The sequence below is a fragment of the Anguilla anguilla genome, chromosome 10, assembly GCF_013347855.1.
Source record: "Anguilla anguilla isolate fAngAng1 chromosome 10, fAngAng1.pri, whole genome shotgun sequence".
Classification (NCBI taxonomy): Eukaryota; Metazoa; Chordata; class Actinopteri; order Anguilliformes; family Anguillidae; genus Anguilla; species Anguilla anguilla.
The window spans coordinates 38757334-38778304 of NC_049210.1; the positions used below are offsets into that span (position 1 = coordinate 38757334).

A 20971-nucleotide genomic window follows, 5' to 3' on the forward strand; every position below is an offset into this window, starting at 1 on the left:
TGGAACTACGGAAGGGCCACAGAGGGGATGTTTGCTTAACCTTAAATATAAGGTTAGGCAGACATAGAAACTGTGATTACATTGGAGGGAAAATACCAATGCGCAAACTTCTGGAAAAATACAAATGATGGGATTATGACAATATCACTTGTAATACCACCCCGTCCCTTCCATTACCTGGTAAGAGTAATTTGCCTACTGAGCAAATATGCAAGGTAACAACCAGGTCAGTTTGGGTTGTGTTGGACAAGCAGAATTGGGCCCTGTCAAAAATAAAAATAGAAATAATGTTTAAGGATGAGAACCATTATCCCTAAACCCCAGCTGATCTGGATGGAGTTTGAATGCTAGTTCCAACCATAGATGTAAGGAAAGGATAACTGTATATAATAAAAATAAAGATATATTAAATACCTCTTTTTTATATATATATATATATATATATATATATATATATATAAATGAGCAAATATCTCTTCAGTTTAAAAGAGAACAAAATTATTTGAGCCCTGTTTGAGCCCAATAGTTAGGCTTCCCAATCCTCTTACAGCTTACCTGTGAGGTGGTGGCACCTCACTCTGATTTCTGCGGGTTAATTGACCCTGACGAGGGGCAGGTGTGTGAGTGCTATGGTGAGGTGATGGCACCTCACAGGCATTTGCTCTGAGCTAATTGTCCCTGATGAGGGTCAGGTGTGGGAGGCCTATATCTAGCCCCTGATTTCTGGGGTTCTGTGCAGACTCATTGTTTGTCAGACTCTTGGTGTGTAGGGGTGTGAGAATCGGCAGAAGTTACCGTGTTGATCCTATCTGCCAGATTTGATCACTGTTTAGTTTCTTCTCGAGCTGTTTATCTCTTCGCGCTGTGGAGGACATTTTGCCCTCGTCTCTTTAGTTTTCCTTTTGTTTTCTACCCGCCAGGCTGCGAATATCCTTTTTCTTTTGTAAGTGACCCCACTCTGTTTTTCTAGTGGGGGTTTTCTTTCTGGGTAGCTACGCTGCAGCGGTGTTTCATTTCTTTTAGTTTTCTGAGCCTGCTGACAGAAGTTTCAGTGAGTGGAGGGAGCGATTACTTGGCTCTTTATTATTTGGTTTTCCCCTTCCCTTTCTATCGCTTGGCGATTTTGTGGTTACCCCTCAGGGTTAACTTTTAGATCCCCTCGGTCCGCAATTGCGTCCCACCCTCCTCAACCGTGGCATTACCATCTATAGGTCTGACAAGAAAACCAATGAAAATCGCAACCAAAAAGACCTGAAAGACCAGTCAGGTTCCAAGCTAAAATAAAGCCATTTCCCACCCTCATTGGACAGGAGAAAATGTACCACAGCTGCTCTCAATGACCAATGAACTGCCGGTCGCCAGGACATTGATCAACAGCCGATCTACATAGCCCTGTAATCAAGTGCCGAGTCAAAGGAATCTCAAATTGAGTGAGTTATGAAACCAAGATTGCAAAATCAAGAAGAAATAATCAAACTAATTGAAATAAACGCAACCAAAAAAAGAAAACATGCAGTGAAGCAACAAAGAAATAATGTTTCTAATTGTTCACATTTAAAGATATTCCCTATAGGTTATTGAATGGATATTCACATGCTTGTATATCCTTGTTGTGATGTGAGACAAAATAATGGAAACTATCACAGGAAACACAGCATGCTGTTGGGTGCGATGTCAGAGCAGTCAGGACGAGGCCCATCTGCCAGTTTTCCTTATGTGGTCAGGAACATTTACTTAGTCATTCCTTCAAACATTTTACAGCACCAGAAAAGCATCTGAGCGCGAGCACTGGTGCTGGAGCCAGGTCAGACGGCTGTGTTTTCTCAGCGATGATGCTGTCACGCTCTTAAGGACTGGCTAGGTCCCTGTTTGTTTCTTTTTCTCATCACAACGGTAGGCTATTCAGTTAGAGGCCCATCTCAGCGTGGACAAGAAGGTGTTTCTGGCCATTATGAATCACAGACATCTTGGGTCAACACAACTGATTGCATTTTTTAAAAAGATCTTCCTTTGGTCATAGGTTTTTTGGATAGGCCAGTTCAACTACATCATTTAAACTGGAGATTTAAATCCAAACAAGAACAAGATGGTATGCTGGCTGGCTATTCTAACCCTGTGTCAGAAAGGAATCTGTTTTGCCATTTACCTCTTACATTGCCAAGGAAGGTCAAAAAAACAGATTGTGCTGAAAATGGCTTGGGGACGTAGGCGGTCAAATTGTCAGTGCACTTTGCGTGACGGGTTATTTCTAGTGACAGCGAGTGGGAAGATCTCAGGAACATTAGGAGTGTTTAGCGTCTCAAGGCTTATTTGGTGTCTTCGCACATTTGACAAGCCGAGTGTGAAAGCAATGGGGAATACGTTTGCTCAACAGACCATGTGAGGGATTAAAATAAACCGCCAATGATCACTGAGTGCCTGGACATCTTTCAGTCACTGTGAAAAGATTTGACTGTTCTATTCAATGAAGACAGTGTACAATTTGTTTCTGTCATCAACAGCTGATTACATGCTTTGGCTGTTGAATAATCTTTTACCCCGCATAGCAATCAGAAGACGACAGCTTTGATATTTCTGGAATATTCCTGATAAACAAAACATGACAAATGACTCAGTTTAGGCTTGATATAGGCCGTTATATATAGGCTACGGCTACACACACACACTTTCACTGGAATGCATATTAAGTGTGTGTGTGTGTGTGTGTGTGTATACATTCTGAAACATAGATAGTACAGTTCATCATGTATGTGGATAATAATGCACTTATGGAAATATTCATTTATGAGGTTTGCCTCATGCCCATCAGATGTCAGTAGTGAGCAAAATAATAAATGCCTTCACTAATTAGTAATGCATCCCATAGGGATTACACCATCCAGATCTGGTCCACTTTGAAAGCAACAATGGTATTGTTTCATATCATTTTCCCTCAATGGAAAGATTACTAAAGATGGTGGTTTATCTGTTGTCTGTCTGGATATCTGTCTGTCTGACTAACTGACTGCCTCAACAGAGTATCTATCTTTGTCTATATGTCAGTCCATATGTCTATATGGCTAAGGTTCATTTAAAGATAGAAAACTATGACATGCTCAATGCAGCCACGTGCTGTTTTCATTCAGCTCTTCAGTTGAGTGCTGACTTGCTCAACACTATTGCCTAAAAAAGAAATGGCACCATTTTGTGTATTCGTGTACAGTCAAAGGCTAAAACAGGGTGAGTGATGGCCAACCAGAAAAATGTTCAGGTAGAGAGAAGACTGTGAGAGTTATCTGAGCATCTCGCAATCTGAAGGTCAGCAAATCTTCAAATCCAGAGAGATTATCAGACTGATTAATATGCAGAACAGGTCCATTTCTGTTTGTCTAAAAGCTCTCAAACATTTAGCAATACTACCTTGCTAAATTGTTGCTAAATAGTGTAGCACCACAAATATTTATTATGCCTGCACTTCAGGTGTACTTAACTCATTTTCACATTAACCTCGTTCAGACAGCCTGCAAAAAAGAACAAAAGTACTTCAGAACAAAAGTCTAAGTGTTTTGATAATGTTTTGAAAAAGCAACAGATCACGTGTATGAGGTCACGGTAACTTCTTGATTAGCACTGGCACTGTAATAACAATAGCAAATGTAGTTAATTTTACATTTAGCAGAATTTGGCTGGAATGTCATAACTGCAGCAAAGAAGTGGCCTTCTACGGTCTCCTCATGTCCTTTACCAATCAGGTTTTCTCAACAGGCAGTGACCTGTTGGCTTTACGATGCTTGATTACACTTTCAGCTCGACTGTAAAACAGTGGATAGTTTAGCTCTGCCTTTTGTCCCCCTGGCACAGATTCACAATAACTGAACAATAATGTTTATATTAGTTTTTAAATATAAATCTGCCCTGTCCTTCATGCTGTACAAATTCCACATTCCTGAAGTTAAGGGCTAGGATGAGTGAACGCTAGGGGGTTAGTAATTTATTAGATTGGACAAAATTTTAAAAATAATAAATGAACACTTACATGCCACACACTCATAATGCAGGGTGGCAGGTATCATTGTGTAACTGACTGTTTAATCATCACAATTACAGCTACAACAGTACAAACATGTTTCAGATCTTCAATAAGCTTGATTATTAACCATTAACCATTGCTGTGTTCAAATAAAACAAAGCCGTATGAAGAACAATACACTTCTTGATTTAAGTTAAAATATTAGTCTTGAACAGAGTGAATACTGACTCCATATTAAGTGCAAGCATTATGCTAAATATAAATGGATAATTCATTCTGCAGGAAAGCACCAAGCGCCTCTTTCTGTATGCGCAAGTGTAGAAAACACATTCATAATGTGTGCTGGGAGAGGCCCTATGAGAATAACTCATTTAAGATATTTATGGGACAAATATATCACACTAGCAGTGTTCTGCTGCAAATAGATCCTGCTGCATCAGACATCTGGATGACTTAAGCAGTGATAGGGGAACTCCTGACTCAACGTTCCATTAAGTCTTTGGCTTTGATTTCTTTTTTTTTCCGGATAATCAAACAGCTGGGATATTTAATAATATTTCTTTTATTATATACTGTCATACGCAGCGCAATAAATGTCAGTTCAATTTCGGAGAATCATTCGGACCGATACATTTGTCTAGTTGCCGAGGAGGATCCGTCTGGCTGACGAATCACCCAAGAGGCCTTTTCTGAAGATGCTGTCCATTCTGACTGCAAGGGAGATCGCAGCAGATTTAAAGATAAGTGTGACGAGTGTACCTGAACTTTAAAACAAGAAAAAGGCAGAACATTAAGTCTGAACTCATTGTCACATTTATTGGTTTAGCATCTTTTTACACATTCTGCTACTTGCTCATCAATCAGTGTTCAGCACAGGATTCAATCCTGCAACCCCAGAGTCCAGTGCAGAAACCATGGCATTGCACAATGTCCTGTAGTCAAATACATAGTACATCCCCTCTGCTGAACAATATGCAAAGAGGAAGTGGAACGGCAGACTTTAGGGTTCTTTGTCATCGTCACATGGCAAAAACAAAACAGAATACAATCAAAGGTGAATAAACAAAGCAAGGCTTTTTGAAACATTGTGATAAGCGTCTCCTGAGAGTGCCTCATGAAATGACTGGGTTTGGATTTTTTCAAACAGCTGCTAATGTGCACCTATATCTCAAGTGGTGTCTGAACAAGCAGGCGTTATGAAAGGGGGGGGGCTGATTATGCAAGATAGATAAAATTACATTTATTTACTTTTAATCTTAAGTCAATTTATGCTTGTACCTACTCCATACAAGGTGCAAGTTTAAAAGCTTCAATGTTGAAACATACAGAGCGCATCCTTGCTTTTTCATTAGCCTTAATATCACACAACAGTTTTAAACATTTATATACAGAGAATAAGAAAATGCTGTCTCATACAAATGAATGCCTTTTGTTACACCAAGTTTTTTTTCCCCAAATATCATGTAGATGTTATTCTATTTGTCAAGAGCCACTGACAAAGGAGGTAGGCTAGTGTTATCTGAATTTGCTTTTTAGGCTGGTTGAAGTTAAGAACCATTAACCTGTTTTTCTGCCATCAACACTAAACAGAACCACTAAAATCTGGGACCCAGGGTCAGTATACATTGATGTGCCACCATGCTATAACGGTGTAATAACATCATTCTTCGTGTTTCTGAGCACTTCCTCATGACTGTTAAAACGGGAAGGAAACCTGAAGACTACCTTCTGAAGACAGCTGCTGGTTTGAGCCAAATTAAGGCACTCAAAATGTCTGTGATTTAGACGCTTGGTTGTATGCGCCAAGGACAGTTTAAGGCAGTTTTGTACACTGGTGTTTCCATTCCTTAATACATTGAAACCATGGAGAGAAAGCACCTCTTGAGTAAGCCTTGTCTGTGCTGTATGGGGTAAAAGGTAGATATAAATAGCTGTTGGGATAGCAACACGGTAAATAGTTCAGAATTATATAACTCCAACATTCAACTGTGGCAGAGTTCATAAGACTCCACCAGTGATTAAATGTACTCTATTAGAGTTAATAATAAGCTCTCAGAATTGATTTAAAACTGAACATTTTGCCACGGAACGTCTAATGTCATGAGTGTACAGCAAGCGGCCTCTCAATGTAATGACCCAGAGTTTTTATTGCACAAACAGATGAACACTGGAAATTGGCTCTTGTCTATCTGGGACAAACAAAGGTAACAAAGGACTGCACATCAGTCCCTTAGCTTCCTCTAGATAGAGTTTACCATCCAATTTCAAGCTCCCTTTGGAAAATTCAAATGGAGCCTAAATTATCTTTTTTTTTTTTCTTCTTATAAATAAGGATTTTGCCTTTGACCCGACCCTCAAATAACAGAGCAGGGGGAAAACAGTCCTTATAAAACAGAGCATAAGAAAATATGTCCTGGGTGAAAAAGCAGAAGCTCAACAATAGAGCCACCCCCCCAAACCCACACCCCTCCCCACCAACCCCCCCACCTCCCATCCCCGCCCCAGCCCCGAGAGTCCGTCCACAGAGACCAGTCCACACGTCCGCACTTCCTCGCGTGTGTAAAAAAAGGAACATCTTTACATGAAAGATAATAAAACAAAACTCTTGTGGCACTTTATTTTCCTTTATAATTCTGATTAAATATTGGCATCCAGAAAATTAGCATGATAAAAAAGAGAGAGAGAGAGAGAGAGAGGGAGAGAAATCCCAGGGTTTCAGTCCGCTGGCAGTCCTACGACACGGGCAGGTGCTGTTTGATGATTTCCCTGGACTGTGGGGGTATCCTGTCGGGGAAGCGCACCTGGAACTCCACTATCAAGTCACCGCGCTGGGAGGGGGTCTTTGGGTAGGGGAGCCCCTCCCCTCTCAGTCTCTTGACTGTGCCCGGCTTGACGACCTCCCCGCAGGGAAGCGGTATCACTCGGTTGTCCATGGTGGGAATGTTCACTGTGCAGCCACAGAGAGCCTGTGAGGAAACAGAGCCGTCCTGGTTAGCGCCTGTGTAAGCTGGTCCTTCACAGACACAACACCAAATTAGGTCACTTGGAACAGCAGTCAGACACTGTTTAATATTGCTGCAGTTTAAATGCTTTGAAACTTGCTTTGAAGCACACAAAAAAAAATTGCTTTACCGAGACAAATACCTAAGGTGATATGCAACCTTGCTTAAGCTCTCTAAAGATCTCTAAGTCCCAACTAGCGTTGAGATATACAAATCCTCAGTTTCACAAACCAGTAGCCTGAACTGTTACTCTACATTAGTACGCTGTATCATTTACATAAGACCGCCTCAACGGCACTCTCCCTGACAGGAAGTCGCTAACGTGACCACTAGGGATTTCAGTGCTAACTGAAGGGGCTCTGGTGATACAGGGGAATTCACCAGCTTCAGAGCTGACTGATGAGAGATGATCTAGAACATTCCTATCCAACATTACAGGGGTATGCAGAGCGGTTTTTCCATCTGGGAACAAGACTTGGCAAGTGCTTCAGGCAGGAAGTATGACATCACTTCTCTCAGCTTGTAATTCGAAATGAAAATTTTGAAACCTTTCCTGACTCAATGCCTGCTGGGAAGAGTATTATATTGGAGCATTAGTCTGTGCTGTGTGGATGGTCTGTGTGGAGTATTAGTCTGTGCTGTGTGGACAGTCTGTGTGGAACTTTAGTCTGTGCTGTATTGATGGTCTGTATGAAGCATTGGTCTGTGCTGTATGGACGGCCTGCATGGACCATTGCAGCACAGACCAATGGTCTGCAGCCTGAGCTGTATGGATCAGTGCTGTCCAGCTGACTGTGATTGGCTCCTCTACACGTGGGAGTGTGAGTGTAAGCGTGCGTGGGAGAGCCGGTTTAAATGTGAATGCATTCGCATGTCGTGGGAGAGCGAGCGGAACTCTGTGACAATGCGGATGAGCTCACCGCGACTCTGACTGCGTGGGAGTGTGTGCGCGAGCGTCTGTGTGCTCGCAGACGCACTCCTGGCACAGATCGCCGTGTGGGTGTGTGTGTGTGCGCGAGTGAATGCGGGGGCTGGGGGGGAGAAGGGGAGGGGAGGGGAGGCGCTGCAGGAGGGACCTAATTTTAGCAGCTGTCCTCATTTCGTAGCGCTGACGAGGTAGCCGGAGAAAAGGCTGAGGTGGTAAATTTTTGGTGTGTTTGTCAGGCGGGCCGGGACCGCGGTGGGCCTAGCGGGGGCGACGGAGGAGCCGGGAGAGGCTCGGGAAGCGGAGAGCGCCACGGCCTACAGGCAGGGGGCGCAGTCACATGACTCAGACCTTTCTCCCGACACTGTCCGAGCTTGTTCATTACACCGAATGAAAACAAGGGGACAGACTAAAACTGGAGAAAATGCGCAAATAAAAATATTTACAAGTCTAGGAAGGCAGTAATGATTGTGATATAGCGGAGGAAGACGGTTTCTGTGGGCGTTCTCTAGGGGGACCTGTTTCAATCGTGAGTCGTGACCGCGTTTCCACGGTAGCGCACGCATGGAAGATGCAGCGTTCCTCCAGATTAAATTCCCCCGTGACAAAATTCCCTTTATGTCAAAAAGTCTGTGGAGCGGTTTTACTGGGCCGAGTTTCTGTGAAACAGTATAAATACACTCAGACGGGCCAGAGCAGCTGCCTCGGGACACAGGGGGGGGATTCACTACCACTGACATCAGCTCCTTCCTAAAGTACCGCCATCGGAGCATTAACGGAAAGATACGGCTGGCTAATACTCACACACATTTGGGGCTAGCCATAAACAGCAGCTTCTCCTCTACCCAGATATTGAACAGAGGAAATGAAGACCAGCGAGAAATCCTTTCAATCTGATAAGTGATGTGGGAATCTTGGAAATGGAAATGGGCTTCTGATCACGAGGACAATGTAGTCCAGGGCTCTGAGGTAACCGTGCACTCTCTGAGCCGGGACCTGCTTATCGTACGTACGACTGTGTCCTGACAAAACCGTTCCCGAAAACAAAGCTAGTAGGGGACATTTAACGCATAACAGACACCCACAAGGAGTCACGATCTGGCCTCCAAGACTCGCCCCTCCCAAACCCCCCCCCCCCCCAGTACACTGTTCTCAAATTGAACAGAGGACAGAGTCCTGCCAAACTACTTCTGGAAGCATCCCAAAAAGCATTCAATCCGAGGACACATTCACACCGTACTGACAGACGGCGATTTACAAGAAGAACAACTCGGACCGCTAAAGAGCAGCCAGTTTTCCAAGCGCATTATTGCCTTGGGTGATGACTTAAAAGTGCCTTATTCTGTTGCAAATGGGATTTAATTGGCCAGATGAAGCTCGGAGATATCCACGCCCCCTCATCCCCGCAGTTTTTTGCTTACCCACCACAGAAGCGATTAATTGTCAAAACAAACCCACACACACTTTTCTACCTCACTGGTTCTCAGGGGAATGGTTCTCTCGGATCTGGCTTTAATTGCGCACCACCTAAGATGGGGAGTCCTATAATCTGGAGTCTAAATAAAGCTGGAAAGAGCTGACTTCCCCATCTAGTTACCAAGGTGTGGCACACAGAAGGTCAGTCAGGAACAGCCAGTCACTTATAATGTATTCCAAGTCTGGAGAAGCATCTAATTTTATTCATTGCATGTAAGACAGTACCTCTCCAATAACAAACCCCAAGGTCAGTCCCGATTGACATGTGACCATTTTAGGCAATGGCTGCTCGGGAAATTCTCTGAAGAGATGTCTGGACTCTCCTGTCTGGGTCACCAGTTTAATAAAGCAACCCATGTAATTACATTAAGCAGTTAGGGTTAACTAAATGTACTTTGTTTAATAGATAAAGTACATCTTACATGACCCGAAATGCAATACCAGACCTGCCCCAACAACATAATAAATTAATATTAATTGGGCTGGGATATGGGAAAAGGGGGTCCCTGAGATTGGTCAAAGAACAGTCCTCCCACACTCACCAGTAATTGGAAATGTGAGGTTATAATGAAAAATAAATTGATTGACAGCTTCATACTAGTGTAGTGTGTACAAAGCAGTCGCATTTATCTTGAGACGTTCTTTGACTTCAACCATTATTTGAATAAATCAAAACTGTTTAACATTTTAGACAGTTGCTAAGCCTTACATAATGGACCTGACATGTGAAAATGTCACTTTCCTTTTCAAAGGGAAGCTTCAAAAGATCACGCCACCGGCGTTCAAAGAGAAGCCGCCACGAAGCCGCGTCCTTTCAAAGCCGCGTGTTTTCTGGCCGGCGGCCACGCCGTTTTTTCCTTTTGATTCCCGCGGGGCCCCGCCGTTCCAGTTTATATAAATCACTGATATAAATCTCCCATGAGAAGCGAAGGCCCCTGCCACGGCCCCGGCCGCTAGCGTGTGAGATCACGGAAATAGCATTGCGGTGTGTAAGTACCTGCGCCTGGACCGAGGTGTTAACACGGCCTTAACTCCGGCATCATGCTCTGCAGTGCGGTGTGTCACACAAGTCTGGGACCGACAGTCACGGTCTTAACTTAACTGGACGTTATGAGGACGCAAACAAAAAATAGCTTCCGATGAAGTCGAAGAGGGCGCGACGTTGACCCTGCGAATCTAGTGCGCATCGTTAGCGTGTAGAGCAGTCGCAGGCCGCAAACCGTCGTTGAGAAGCAGCCACATGGCCAGCGCTCTCTCACTTAACCGCTACACGAATAACGCTGTTTTGACAAGCGAAATATAAACCTCTGCTGGGTGGAAAGGATCCAAACACTCTGACATGCTACCCTTTGAAAATCCAGCTCTCTCTTCCAAGAAGGCACTGGCAAAAACAACAGTAATTTAATCAGCTGGAGGTATACCGAGTCGAGGGCGGACTCTGGACGAATGCCGGCTTTTGCTTGGGGGGCTGTGTGTGGCGCAAATCCCAAAGGAAATGCTAAACCTGATCCATGTCAGACAACCAAACCATGAGGTAGCCAGGTAGCCAGCTGTAGGCTATCAGATGTTTTAAAAACTATTCACATTTCATATATTCCCAGAATATTCACATTTCTGTCTAATAATACTAATTTAATAATTTAAAAGTACTGCTAAGTATATTGCACATGCCTACTGTAAAGCACTAGCTGCTGTAGTTTTGAGTTTAATGTATATTTTGAGTTTGTACATATTTTAAAATATGTTAAGATTTTTCCAAGGGGTAGCCAGCGCAGTGCCAAGAAACTGTCTTGAACTTGTAACAGAGAAACAGTTCCAAAGGCACAGCTAAAAATATTCTTCAAAAAGGAGTTTCCAATTAAGCAAGCGGCATAAAATGTACTGCCTTTGGCTGTTACCGCCCTAGCTTGAGATATTGCCTGCACAGCTCTATAGTGCTGGCATAGGCTTTTCGGAGGGCGGTCGCTGCAAATTAGCGGATGACACATGGGCACGAGATTCTTGGGCGCTCGCACGCCCATGGGAAACGGCCATTTACCGCCGGCACCCCCGCTTTCGGTCCGAAGGGTGTGTGTGGCCAGGCAGGACGCAGACCCATCAACAGTCCCCCGCCAACAGCTCGTGGTGATTCAGCCATTTCGTCCCTGAGGTAAGGCCTCTCTATCGAAGAAATACGTCTGCTACCTACAGCAAGGGACTTGATTGGCCTAGCATTAACAACCAGCTGTGACACTTTACAGACAGATTCCCCTTCCTCCCCCTGTTGTGTGGACCTTCAATGTGAAAGACTTGGCTCCCAGGTACTCTCTCTGTCTATCCCTCTCTATCTCAGCCTGAGAAGTGAATCTCTCTCACTCTCACTCTCTCCATCTCCCTCACCCCCCCCCCCCCCGTCAATGTGAGGAGTGAAGCTTGCCTGGTCTGGTGACCGATGGATCAGTCACACAAATGACCACCTGGTCACAGCTGAATCCACAGGACGGTGTCTCTGCTCTCACACCGTGCTTGACCATTTCAAACAGTGCCCTGGGCTTTCTGAGAGGTTATGTATGCCAAGTGGATGATTACTCTGTACTTTACAGCTGCCTATAGGGCTTTGGGAGCTGGGATTTAAAGATATGTTTCTATCCCCACACACATTAGGCACTCAGCAAGTCAATCAAGCTGAATCTGGATAACTGCAAACAACTGAGCAAATTCTGGACTGGAAAACTACTTGATGGGCACCCCCGGATTAAGAGTTCCAATACGACTAATACATACGAAAGGCACAGCCTTGGGGAAGCACTGGTCGACTAATTAAATGCTATGTACGTCACCGCCCCTTCAGAACTGAGCACAGAAACGTGCAGAACGCCTCTGCACCATCACTCCTGAACAATGGCTGTTCATCTAAAATCTGAGCAGAAGTGCTCTGGCTGAGTGTTAAAGCACTATGGCATTTCCACTGTGTGAGCTCACAAGTTCCCACAGGCTGGGAGCTGTCAGAACACGACTCTGAGGGGGAAGGGGGGGGGGGGGGGGTATGAGGTGGGTGACTGTGAGACAAAAGCCAGTCTCTGGTTGAGGATTTCAACCGGGGGGTCGCAATGCATCCAAATGATGTATCACCATCTGCCAGTTCAGAAATTAATAGTGTTTCACCATTAGAGAATAATATTTATAGTTTTGTCTAGCAGGTGAGGAGAAACAATCACTTTGATGTCCTTTTCCACATGGCTCAATCATCTTTGCCACTTTCAGATAGCGAGGGAGGTACATAATCCTAATAAATTATTTTGTAATAGTTCAAGGAATGAGCTAAAATTTCACCTCTATATTGCAGAACTCATTTCGCAAAGATGGAAAAAGATAAGGACATTTTGACCTTGCGGTAGATTGATGGTGATTTAATGACAACACTGAGCACAGACTGTCTGGGCTTTGTCCATCTGACAGGGGTAACAACTGGCCAAACAGTGCAATAATCCCATCAGTTTACACGCCAAGTGAAAAGCTCTAGCTCAAGTTTTAGTTTCTAGCTCCACTGCTTTCCCATGGAAATGCGATTTGTGGATTCAACCCAGGATGGGTGTCCCACTGAATGGGCTCAACAAAGATTAGAAAAATGAAGCCAAACCGTCTTACTGCATTCATTTTATCATCATAAGAGCTCGTTGTGGATTTGTGAAGTTCTATACGTCGTATAAGATGCACTGAATTATTTTTGGCCCTGAGATATAGCAACAGTCACAATGTATAGACTTGATCAAAGTCATCTATTCTTAGTTTAACTCGGTTGGGTTCATGAATCACATTTGGAGCGGCTTAGTCTATATGAACTGAAAATGGTCCCATCATACAGTATGCATAATTGCTCCATATTGACCTCAGAAAGTATGTAATTATTCAGTCTGAATGAGTCTCCTAAATGTAATTTCACATTAAGATCCCTACTCAGAGACCACTCAAAGGTTCATGGTCTTAGTGGAGCCATATTCTCACAGTAGTGATCATGCATTCCTTAATAAGACTCACAGTAATGGAAACTTGCATATGAGAAAAGAATAAATACCTTAAGGATGTACAATATCCTAGTACCAATATTTACTAAAAGAAATCCATGTTCACTGTAAACTTATAAATTATGCAGGACAAAGTGCTCCTTGGTTTTGGTAGCTTCTACAGATTACAACAATGACAAGTCCTTCAGTAATATCTCAAGATTTAATAGGCTAACGACAGTTAAAAGAGTATGAAAAATGCTCCCTTCCTCAACCTCCCCCTGTTTTATGTTGGGTGAAATGTACCTCTTTAAGACTGATCCTAGCAGTGTAGATGATGTTGGCGCCATCCCTCTTGAAGTGCGGGTGTCCTTTGTCCTTGAGCACGAAGGCGATGTCGGCGGGGATGTTCTCCGGCGTCTCGTCGCCCTCCTTGGGGAAGGTGATCTTGGTTCCCTCCTTCCAGCCCCTCTTGATGACGATGTTGAGGATCTTGTCTTCGGTGCGCAGGGTCCTGCCGTCGGGGTTGACCCTCCGGCGGGTGATCTTCATGCGCTTGGTGCAGCCGTGGAAGATCTCCTCCAGGGAGACGCGCAGCTCGTGCACCACCGGCGGGTCCTGGACCTTGCGCCGGCTGCGCTGGGCCTCCGAGTGCAGCCGGCGGCCCCCCCGCCCCGCCGTGGTGGAACCCGTTGATGGCGTTGAAGCCGAAGCGGGCGAAGGGGCTGAAGGGGTCGTCGTCGCCGTCCAGGTCGATGTCCATGTCGTGGTCCCCGTGGTCCCCAAAGCCGTTGGTGGTCCCTCGGGAGCGGCTGTGGCCGAAGAACATGTCGAAAGGGTTGGAGCCCCCGAAGAAGGAGGCGAAGGTGGCGTGAGGGTCCCCATGGAAAGTGTAGTGGTAGGTGTTTCCCTGCCCTCCGGTGGTTCCCCCTCCACCAGTTTTCAGACCTGTGAGATGAAGGACGAAGACGTTTATGAAGTGAAGAACCTCATCGGGGATCCACTCAATCACAATCCTACTTGATTTCATTCAGTTGGTGCTCAGAATAAAAAACAAAATGCTAAACCAGGGCCGCCCAACTCAGTTCCTGGAGATTTACAGTACATCCTGTAGGTTTTCATTTCAACCCCAATTTGGCACACCTGATTCTACTAATTAGCGGTAATTCCAGGAGCAGGGTTGGGCAGTCCTGGGCTTAACTAAGTTACCGTCAACTGGATATCAGGCCTTTGTTTTTCTCTACCCAAAAATGAGCTTGGAGAACATCCCTGAAGTGAACATCTCTTCATTTCCAGATGAAGCCTGTCAGTACATACTGTAGCCACCACACTTGATTTTTCAAGTCAATTATACCTTAGATATGTGGGTAATTACTCCAAGTGGGAGTCGCAATTTAGCAGGAGCTTTTGCAATCTGCGGTTAGTTCTTTGTATTAACGATGAGATAATCATTTTATATCTTGTGATTCTCACACCGTGTACTCTTCAGAATGTCAGCTAACAGGTAATACGTTGAGCTCAGGAGCATGCTGTGACAATCAGGTAAAAATCGGCCTCCTGCTGACAAGCCCTTTTACGAGCAAAGTAACATCCTGTCGCCAGCGCACATTCTAAGCCTGGGAAAATGTGAAATAATCTTTGGGGTTAAAATGAGGCCATGTCAGATTTAATGTGTGTGGATTCAGAGTCTAAGTGGAGAAGATAGGCATTCTCAGTTTCATGAACCGTATCTATGGAGAACCAGTGTGCATTCTTATAAATGCAAAACACTCCATCGGAAGACCTGCACTTTAATGAACTCACAACAGCAAGTAAGAATCGGATTATTTAGCAAGCGAATTTCACAGTTTAAGTGAAAGACACAAAGAGGATTTTGTATGTGGTCAATAGAAAGAAGACCACTTATATGGGGGGGCTACAGTGAAGATGCATAGGTTACTACAGAAGCATACACATTACAGTCACAAAGTGTAAGCTATATTAGTTCAGACTATATGCAAGGGGCATTCACGCCCCTAACGCTTTATTTTAATGTAAAAACACAGAGGAGGAGGAGATCCTGATCTATTATTAAACACTGCAGTGGGCTCAGCAGACACCATATACATTTTTAATCAATCTGGCTTCGGTCCTGGAATCCCTGTTCGATACGATTTTGACCGATAGCCCGGAGCTCGTTAAGGACGGACACCGCTGCCAGAGCATTAGCTTGCAGGATCACGTTTCCACGGAGGCGGCGGCGGCGCTGATCGGCGTTCGCCCCAGTGGAGATTAGAAAGCTCGGAACAAAGGGATGCGCGCAGCGGTCTATCGTCACCCCGACCCCCTTAGCGCAAGCCACACCGCGCACAGAAATGAGCTCGCGGCTGGTAGCCGAGATCAGAAATCGGGACAGAGGGCTTTTCTGACAGTCGCCCTGTCCGGCCATTTTTAACTTGATCGTGCCGAGAATTCATCCACAGACAGGCACTAGCTAAAAAATTAATAAAATCTGAGCCAGCAGTGACCTAAGTCTGTTCGGTACGAGCTACCTGTTTTCGCACAAGTGTGTTTGCATAAAAAATAGTTGAGCGGTTTTTGTTGGTCTGATTGGAGAGCACTCAACAGATTGTCACTGTTACATTCTCACTGCCCTGAAGAAGCAAGCTGCAGCAGAAACTGTCCACACCATGTGCTATTCTTAACCCGGGGTGGCTCAATTTAGCATGGTTTGGCCTTTAGAAAAATATAGTCACATGTGGGAAAGAACCTGTCAGTCAATTAAAGATGAATTATAGGCGACCTCATTCTCAGGGTATTGTTAATAGGCTAAATTGGTTCTCGCTCCAAGTGTGACTGATTAGAGTTGAACCCTTGGATCAGACAGATGTATACTATAGTATGTTTGCCTGTGAAGGCTTTTTCAATGTGACAGCACCCTTAAAAAAGCTTTAGAGAGATAAATAACAAAAACATTTACGGAGCATACAAAACAAAGAACGGTTTCCATCAGTGATTTCAATTGGCTCTCATTTGTGAAGAAACACACACCAAGTAACATGACTTCACAAGAACTTCATTGTCAGGGACGTTTATGTCTTCTGGACAATGAAAAAGGTTGACCGTATAGGTGCTTCGGGAAATCACCAAAGCACTGGCAAGTCATCACTTTGTAAGGAAAAAAAAACTTTTCTTCCGAACATTGTGCCAAAACAAGCAGGGATGTGGGCTTGTGTCATGGTAGGTTTATAATATTTCCATGCCAGGGTAAACATGTGCAGTGGAGAAGTACGATGCTATCAGTATGCATTTAGAACACAGTTTTAAAAATAAGCCCTTTGAGTGTCTGGATCTAAAAATAGATATCTAGCCTTGCAGCCAAAACAAAGGAAATGGTGGCCTGGAAAATGGCACAAAAAGTCAATTAAAGGGATCATTTCTACTTTGTGTGGTCTAAAATAGCTCTCAGATGAGAGAGGCTCTTACATGGATATCGTAAACTATGCCAGTTTAACAACTCACCATAGAGTAATTCATTATTAGCACATCTACTGAGATATTTATTGAATAGTTCATGTTCGTGGAAACCCCTGGCATTGAACAGGGGTGGGGGGGGGGGGTGGAGTCTGTTGCCGGCTGAGGGAGAGGGAGGAGCAGACTGCAGATTTGGCCGCCACATAAAAACCTGCCCAGTGCTGGACATTGGAGGAAAACCTGGCAACACATTCTGAGGGACATCAAATCCTTCCTGGGTGCCTCGTGCCCTGTGTTCGGCGCTGTAAAGCTGTGAAGCCGAAGCCACATTATTTCTAAAGATAGATAAATCACGCTGGCACGTTGCCCGGCACAGAGGAACTCTGAATCACAGAGCGTGACATTGACTGAATCCACAATCCGCTGCCATCTCACTCTTATTTTTGGGTTAGCGCTACACACTACCACCATTTTATACCTCCTTGCTTTCATCATGTCCTTTTATAAAATAGCTTCATAAACCTGACTGGCATCTCAGGAAGTGAGGACACGGCTTAGAGCTTCTTTTTTTACATGGAGAATCTCTACTGTGGGGGTTTTCCTGATGCTGTTGCCAGAGAACACATAGTTTTAGACAGACTGGTATTGCTCACAAACAGCAGTAGCTTATGTAATGCGGGTACTTCAATAACAACCCACCTCTGCCCGTCTAAGTTATTTCTGTTTGGTTAGCAGTGATTAGATGAAGTGGTCTTGGAGCTCAGATCATTCTGCTATCTGAGTATATATACATATAATAACAAGCAATCTCATTAACCAATTCACTTGACATTATGTAAAGGCTTAGCTAACCTTATCCAGGGTGATGTTTACTTTAACCATGTACAGATTAAAATATTTACTCCAACATTCTGTTGATGTACCTTGCTTAAGGGTGCAACCTGGAATTTGAGCCTAGCAGCCACACCGATCTCGAACCAGAATGCTCAACCTGCACTTCATGTTACCAGACTGGCCTGCCACTCACCCTCCTCGCCATACTGGTCGTATATCACCCTCTTCTTTGGGTCACTCAGCACCTCGTACGCCTCCGCGATCTCCTTGAACTTCTCCTCGGCGTTGGGGTCCTTGTTTTTGTCGGGGTGGAACTTGAGGGCCATTTTCCTGTAGGCCTTTTTGATCTCATCCTCGTTGGAGCCTGACTGGATCCCCAAGATCTTATAGTAGTCCTTCCCCATGGCCGTGATGGACAGACAGTGCACTTCCGGGACCACTCGTGCTTGCTGGCAAAACCAGGGTCACATTATTAGCCAGTCACAAAGGCGTCTGGACTGCACAGAAGGCGAAAATACATATAGCAGGGGAGAAGGGAGTCTGGTCTCATTGCAAACTTCATCGGTGGAGAACGAGGCTACTTGCTCAAAATGTGCATGAAATTCTGTTGTTTTTTTATAAATGACCAATTTGCCTTTGAGTGTCAATTAGTAAAATTTAGACCAGACTCTCTTGCCACCTTCATTGCAGGCATAAGAAAAAAAGAAGAAAAGAAAAAAAACACGGGAGGAATGCAAGCTGATATTGTCAAGATGATTGATGCAAGGCATGTATGGACACATCAGGAACGGACAGATGTTGAGGGATTTTCGACTGGATGGGGTGTTGGCAGCCGTTGCATTGAAAAAACAAGAGGATTGCGTTCACACAGAGCTGTGCTATTAAGACCGCAAGAGTCCCACTTTGGACACAGCGTACCTTGTAGTGTCACCTCAACAGCCGTAGAGCTTCGAGTAATTTGCCACATGGTTCTACAAATACTCAGCGCCTCTATAAAACTACCCCGGCAGCGAATAGAAAATGACTCAGATAAACTTTGCGATGAAAATCTCATACACTTGGCAAATGCTGAGAAACTGAAAAGTGCGGCAAATCTTACTGCCATTCAGATAGAATGCTTCATTTCTCAACACGACTGAAAATGACATCGAGTGCCACTGGATTTGTACTGCAGAGTGCAAGTCGGGGATTCTTAACACCCGGCACTTCCATCCCTTAAAGGAACCGTTTGTTTCTGAAAATGTGCTTAGAGTTCATACAACTGCAATCACTCCAACCAGAAAACAAAATTAAGCAGCTGACATGCATTTAAGAGAACGTTAATAGCTTGAGTTGATAACTCTGCATAACATGCATATCTGAAATGCCATAGATATTCAGATAGGATACACTATGAAAACTGTATGTGGTTGATAGTCTACAGCTTTGTGCCGCATGAATTTAGGCTACAATAAACTGAAAAAGCAAATCAAATGCTCGCAAAAGACGTCTATTTTTCATTTCATTGTAAAGAGATACAAATGATTGTAAACTGTGAACGAAAATACAATCAGCCATCACGCTAGAAACAAAAGCCAACCCTATAAGCTACAATACAATATCCACGTTTTGGAACCGCAGCTTTAAATAAAGTGTTTACAATATTGTTAGTGTTAATGTAACACTTTACAAGCAAATACGTGAAAATTCCGAATGCACTAAACAAAGAAATCTTTCAAGATTTGCCTGCTGTGAAACCACTGTCGCTCTCTTTAAAATGGAACACATTGGATACAAATTACGACCAAAACCTGAAACAAATTCGAACATTGCTAGTGCAATGATGACAAAATGAACATTTTCCTCTAATAAATGGTAGTCATGTAAGCGACTAAATATGAACGGACGCTACGATAATGCGGCAACTCCCGTGTAGCTCGGAATCCACCGCGTGTAACTGAGCTAACAATAAAGAATAGAAGACGAAAAAAATCTGTCCACTCCCATTAGAGCGATTAGCCTAAAGGGAGACAATAGACACGCAGGATGTATACCAACATACCTTAACCATAAACTTTATGCTTTCAAATCACTCCGAACTGTCCTTCTGAACATGCTGGCATAAAGCCGACTGAACTGTTTGTCACAGTCAGTCAGAGTCTGACATTAGCCTACTGTTCGGCTGACGTCAGTGTTTCCCCTAGTTTATCAGAACCCCGGATTACCGGGGATATTTCAAAACCAGATGAACACTTAAAATCCCCCCAAATGCAAACCAAACACTGTAATGTGAAATAATAATAATAATAATAATAATAATAATAATAATAATAATAATATATTCCTTATGCAGGCTACTTTTTCTAGAAGCAATGTAATGTTAGTAATGTAACATTTCCTTGGTTTGTAGCCTATGCACAACATGAAATGATAGATCGCAGTTTTAAATTAAGACATTGAAACCGCTTATATCTTATTTAGAAACAGCAAGAGGAAATCGTATCCACACATTAACCTATTTGTAGACATAACTACATCCACTTCTCAGCGAATACACAGCAAAATTAGAGATTAGAGACCCCACAGCGCCTGTCGCAAACGTTTAAACTCCTGTCCGAAGAGGCGAACTTCACGATGCCGGCTGCGAACAAAGTTCTTAGGAACTACCTTGCAACTCAGGGTGAAATGAGAATAATGGAATAAATAAATAAATCTTTACATCGGAAGTAACGAAACACACAGCTGGATACAGTCATACAAATGGAATTTTAAGTGATTATTGTGGAAAAAATGTGTAAATCTTACCCCCATTATCCAGCTGTCATTGCTGTGTATAACCCGAACCTTACACTTAAGGTTTTTGTGTTTCAAACCAAACTGAGTCCAAATCAACACCATGTTTCAAGTTAAGCAAATCTATGTGTGCAGCCGTATTTTATATAAAACTCTGGGATCTTACCGTTTACGCGTACCGGTTTGCTGACTGCCAGCTCCGCTCCGGTTGTCAACCTACTGTATTCCGTGAACTCCGCCCACACAGCACGATCGTGCATCCCCGGGACCGCCCCCTCAGCACGCAGAAGGGGGGATACCGCGCTATTCGTTGCTCCGGCACATCCACTGCTTCGCTTACGATTCCCATAGCAAAGTCTCCGCCTACTTGGCTTTGGGTCTCCTTGTTGCCGGTATTGTTTTGTCATTGGTCTATTAATATGCTTTTGTCGTATTGGTTTGTTACTTTGTCTTTCTCTGTACTGGCATCGTGTCCTCTTATCCGAATGGATCAAATTGGTCATTCTAGTGCCTTTTA

At 43.9% G+C, this 20971-nt stretch overlaps 1 protein-coding gene across 1 annotated transcript; it reads right to left on the reverse strand.

The window, feature by feature from the left end:
• Positions 1 to 6509: 6509 nt before the first annotated feature.
• On the reverse strand, positions 6510 to 20614 carry dnajb5 (DnaJ heat shock protein family (Hsp40) member B5). The gene is given in 5 exon segments (XM_035435587.1): positions 6510 to 6975; positions 13702 to 14064; positions 14066 to 14343; positions 17876 to 18131; positions 20467 to 20614. Coding segments are annotated over 5 exon segments (1224 nt in total). The 5' UTR covers positions 20560 to 20614; the 3' UTR covers positions 6510 to 6741.
• Positions 20615 to 20971: the final 357 nt, after the last annotated feature.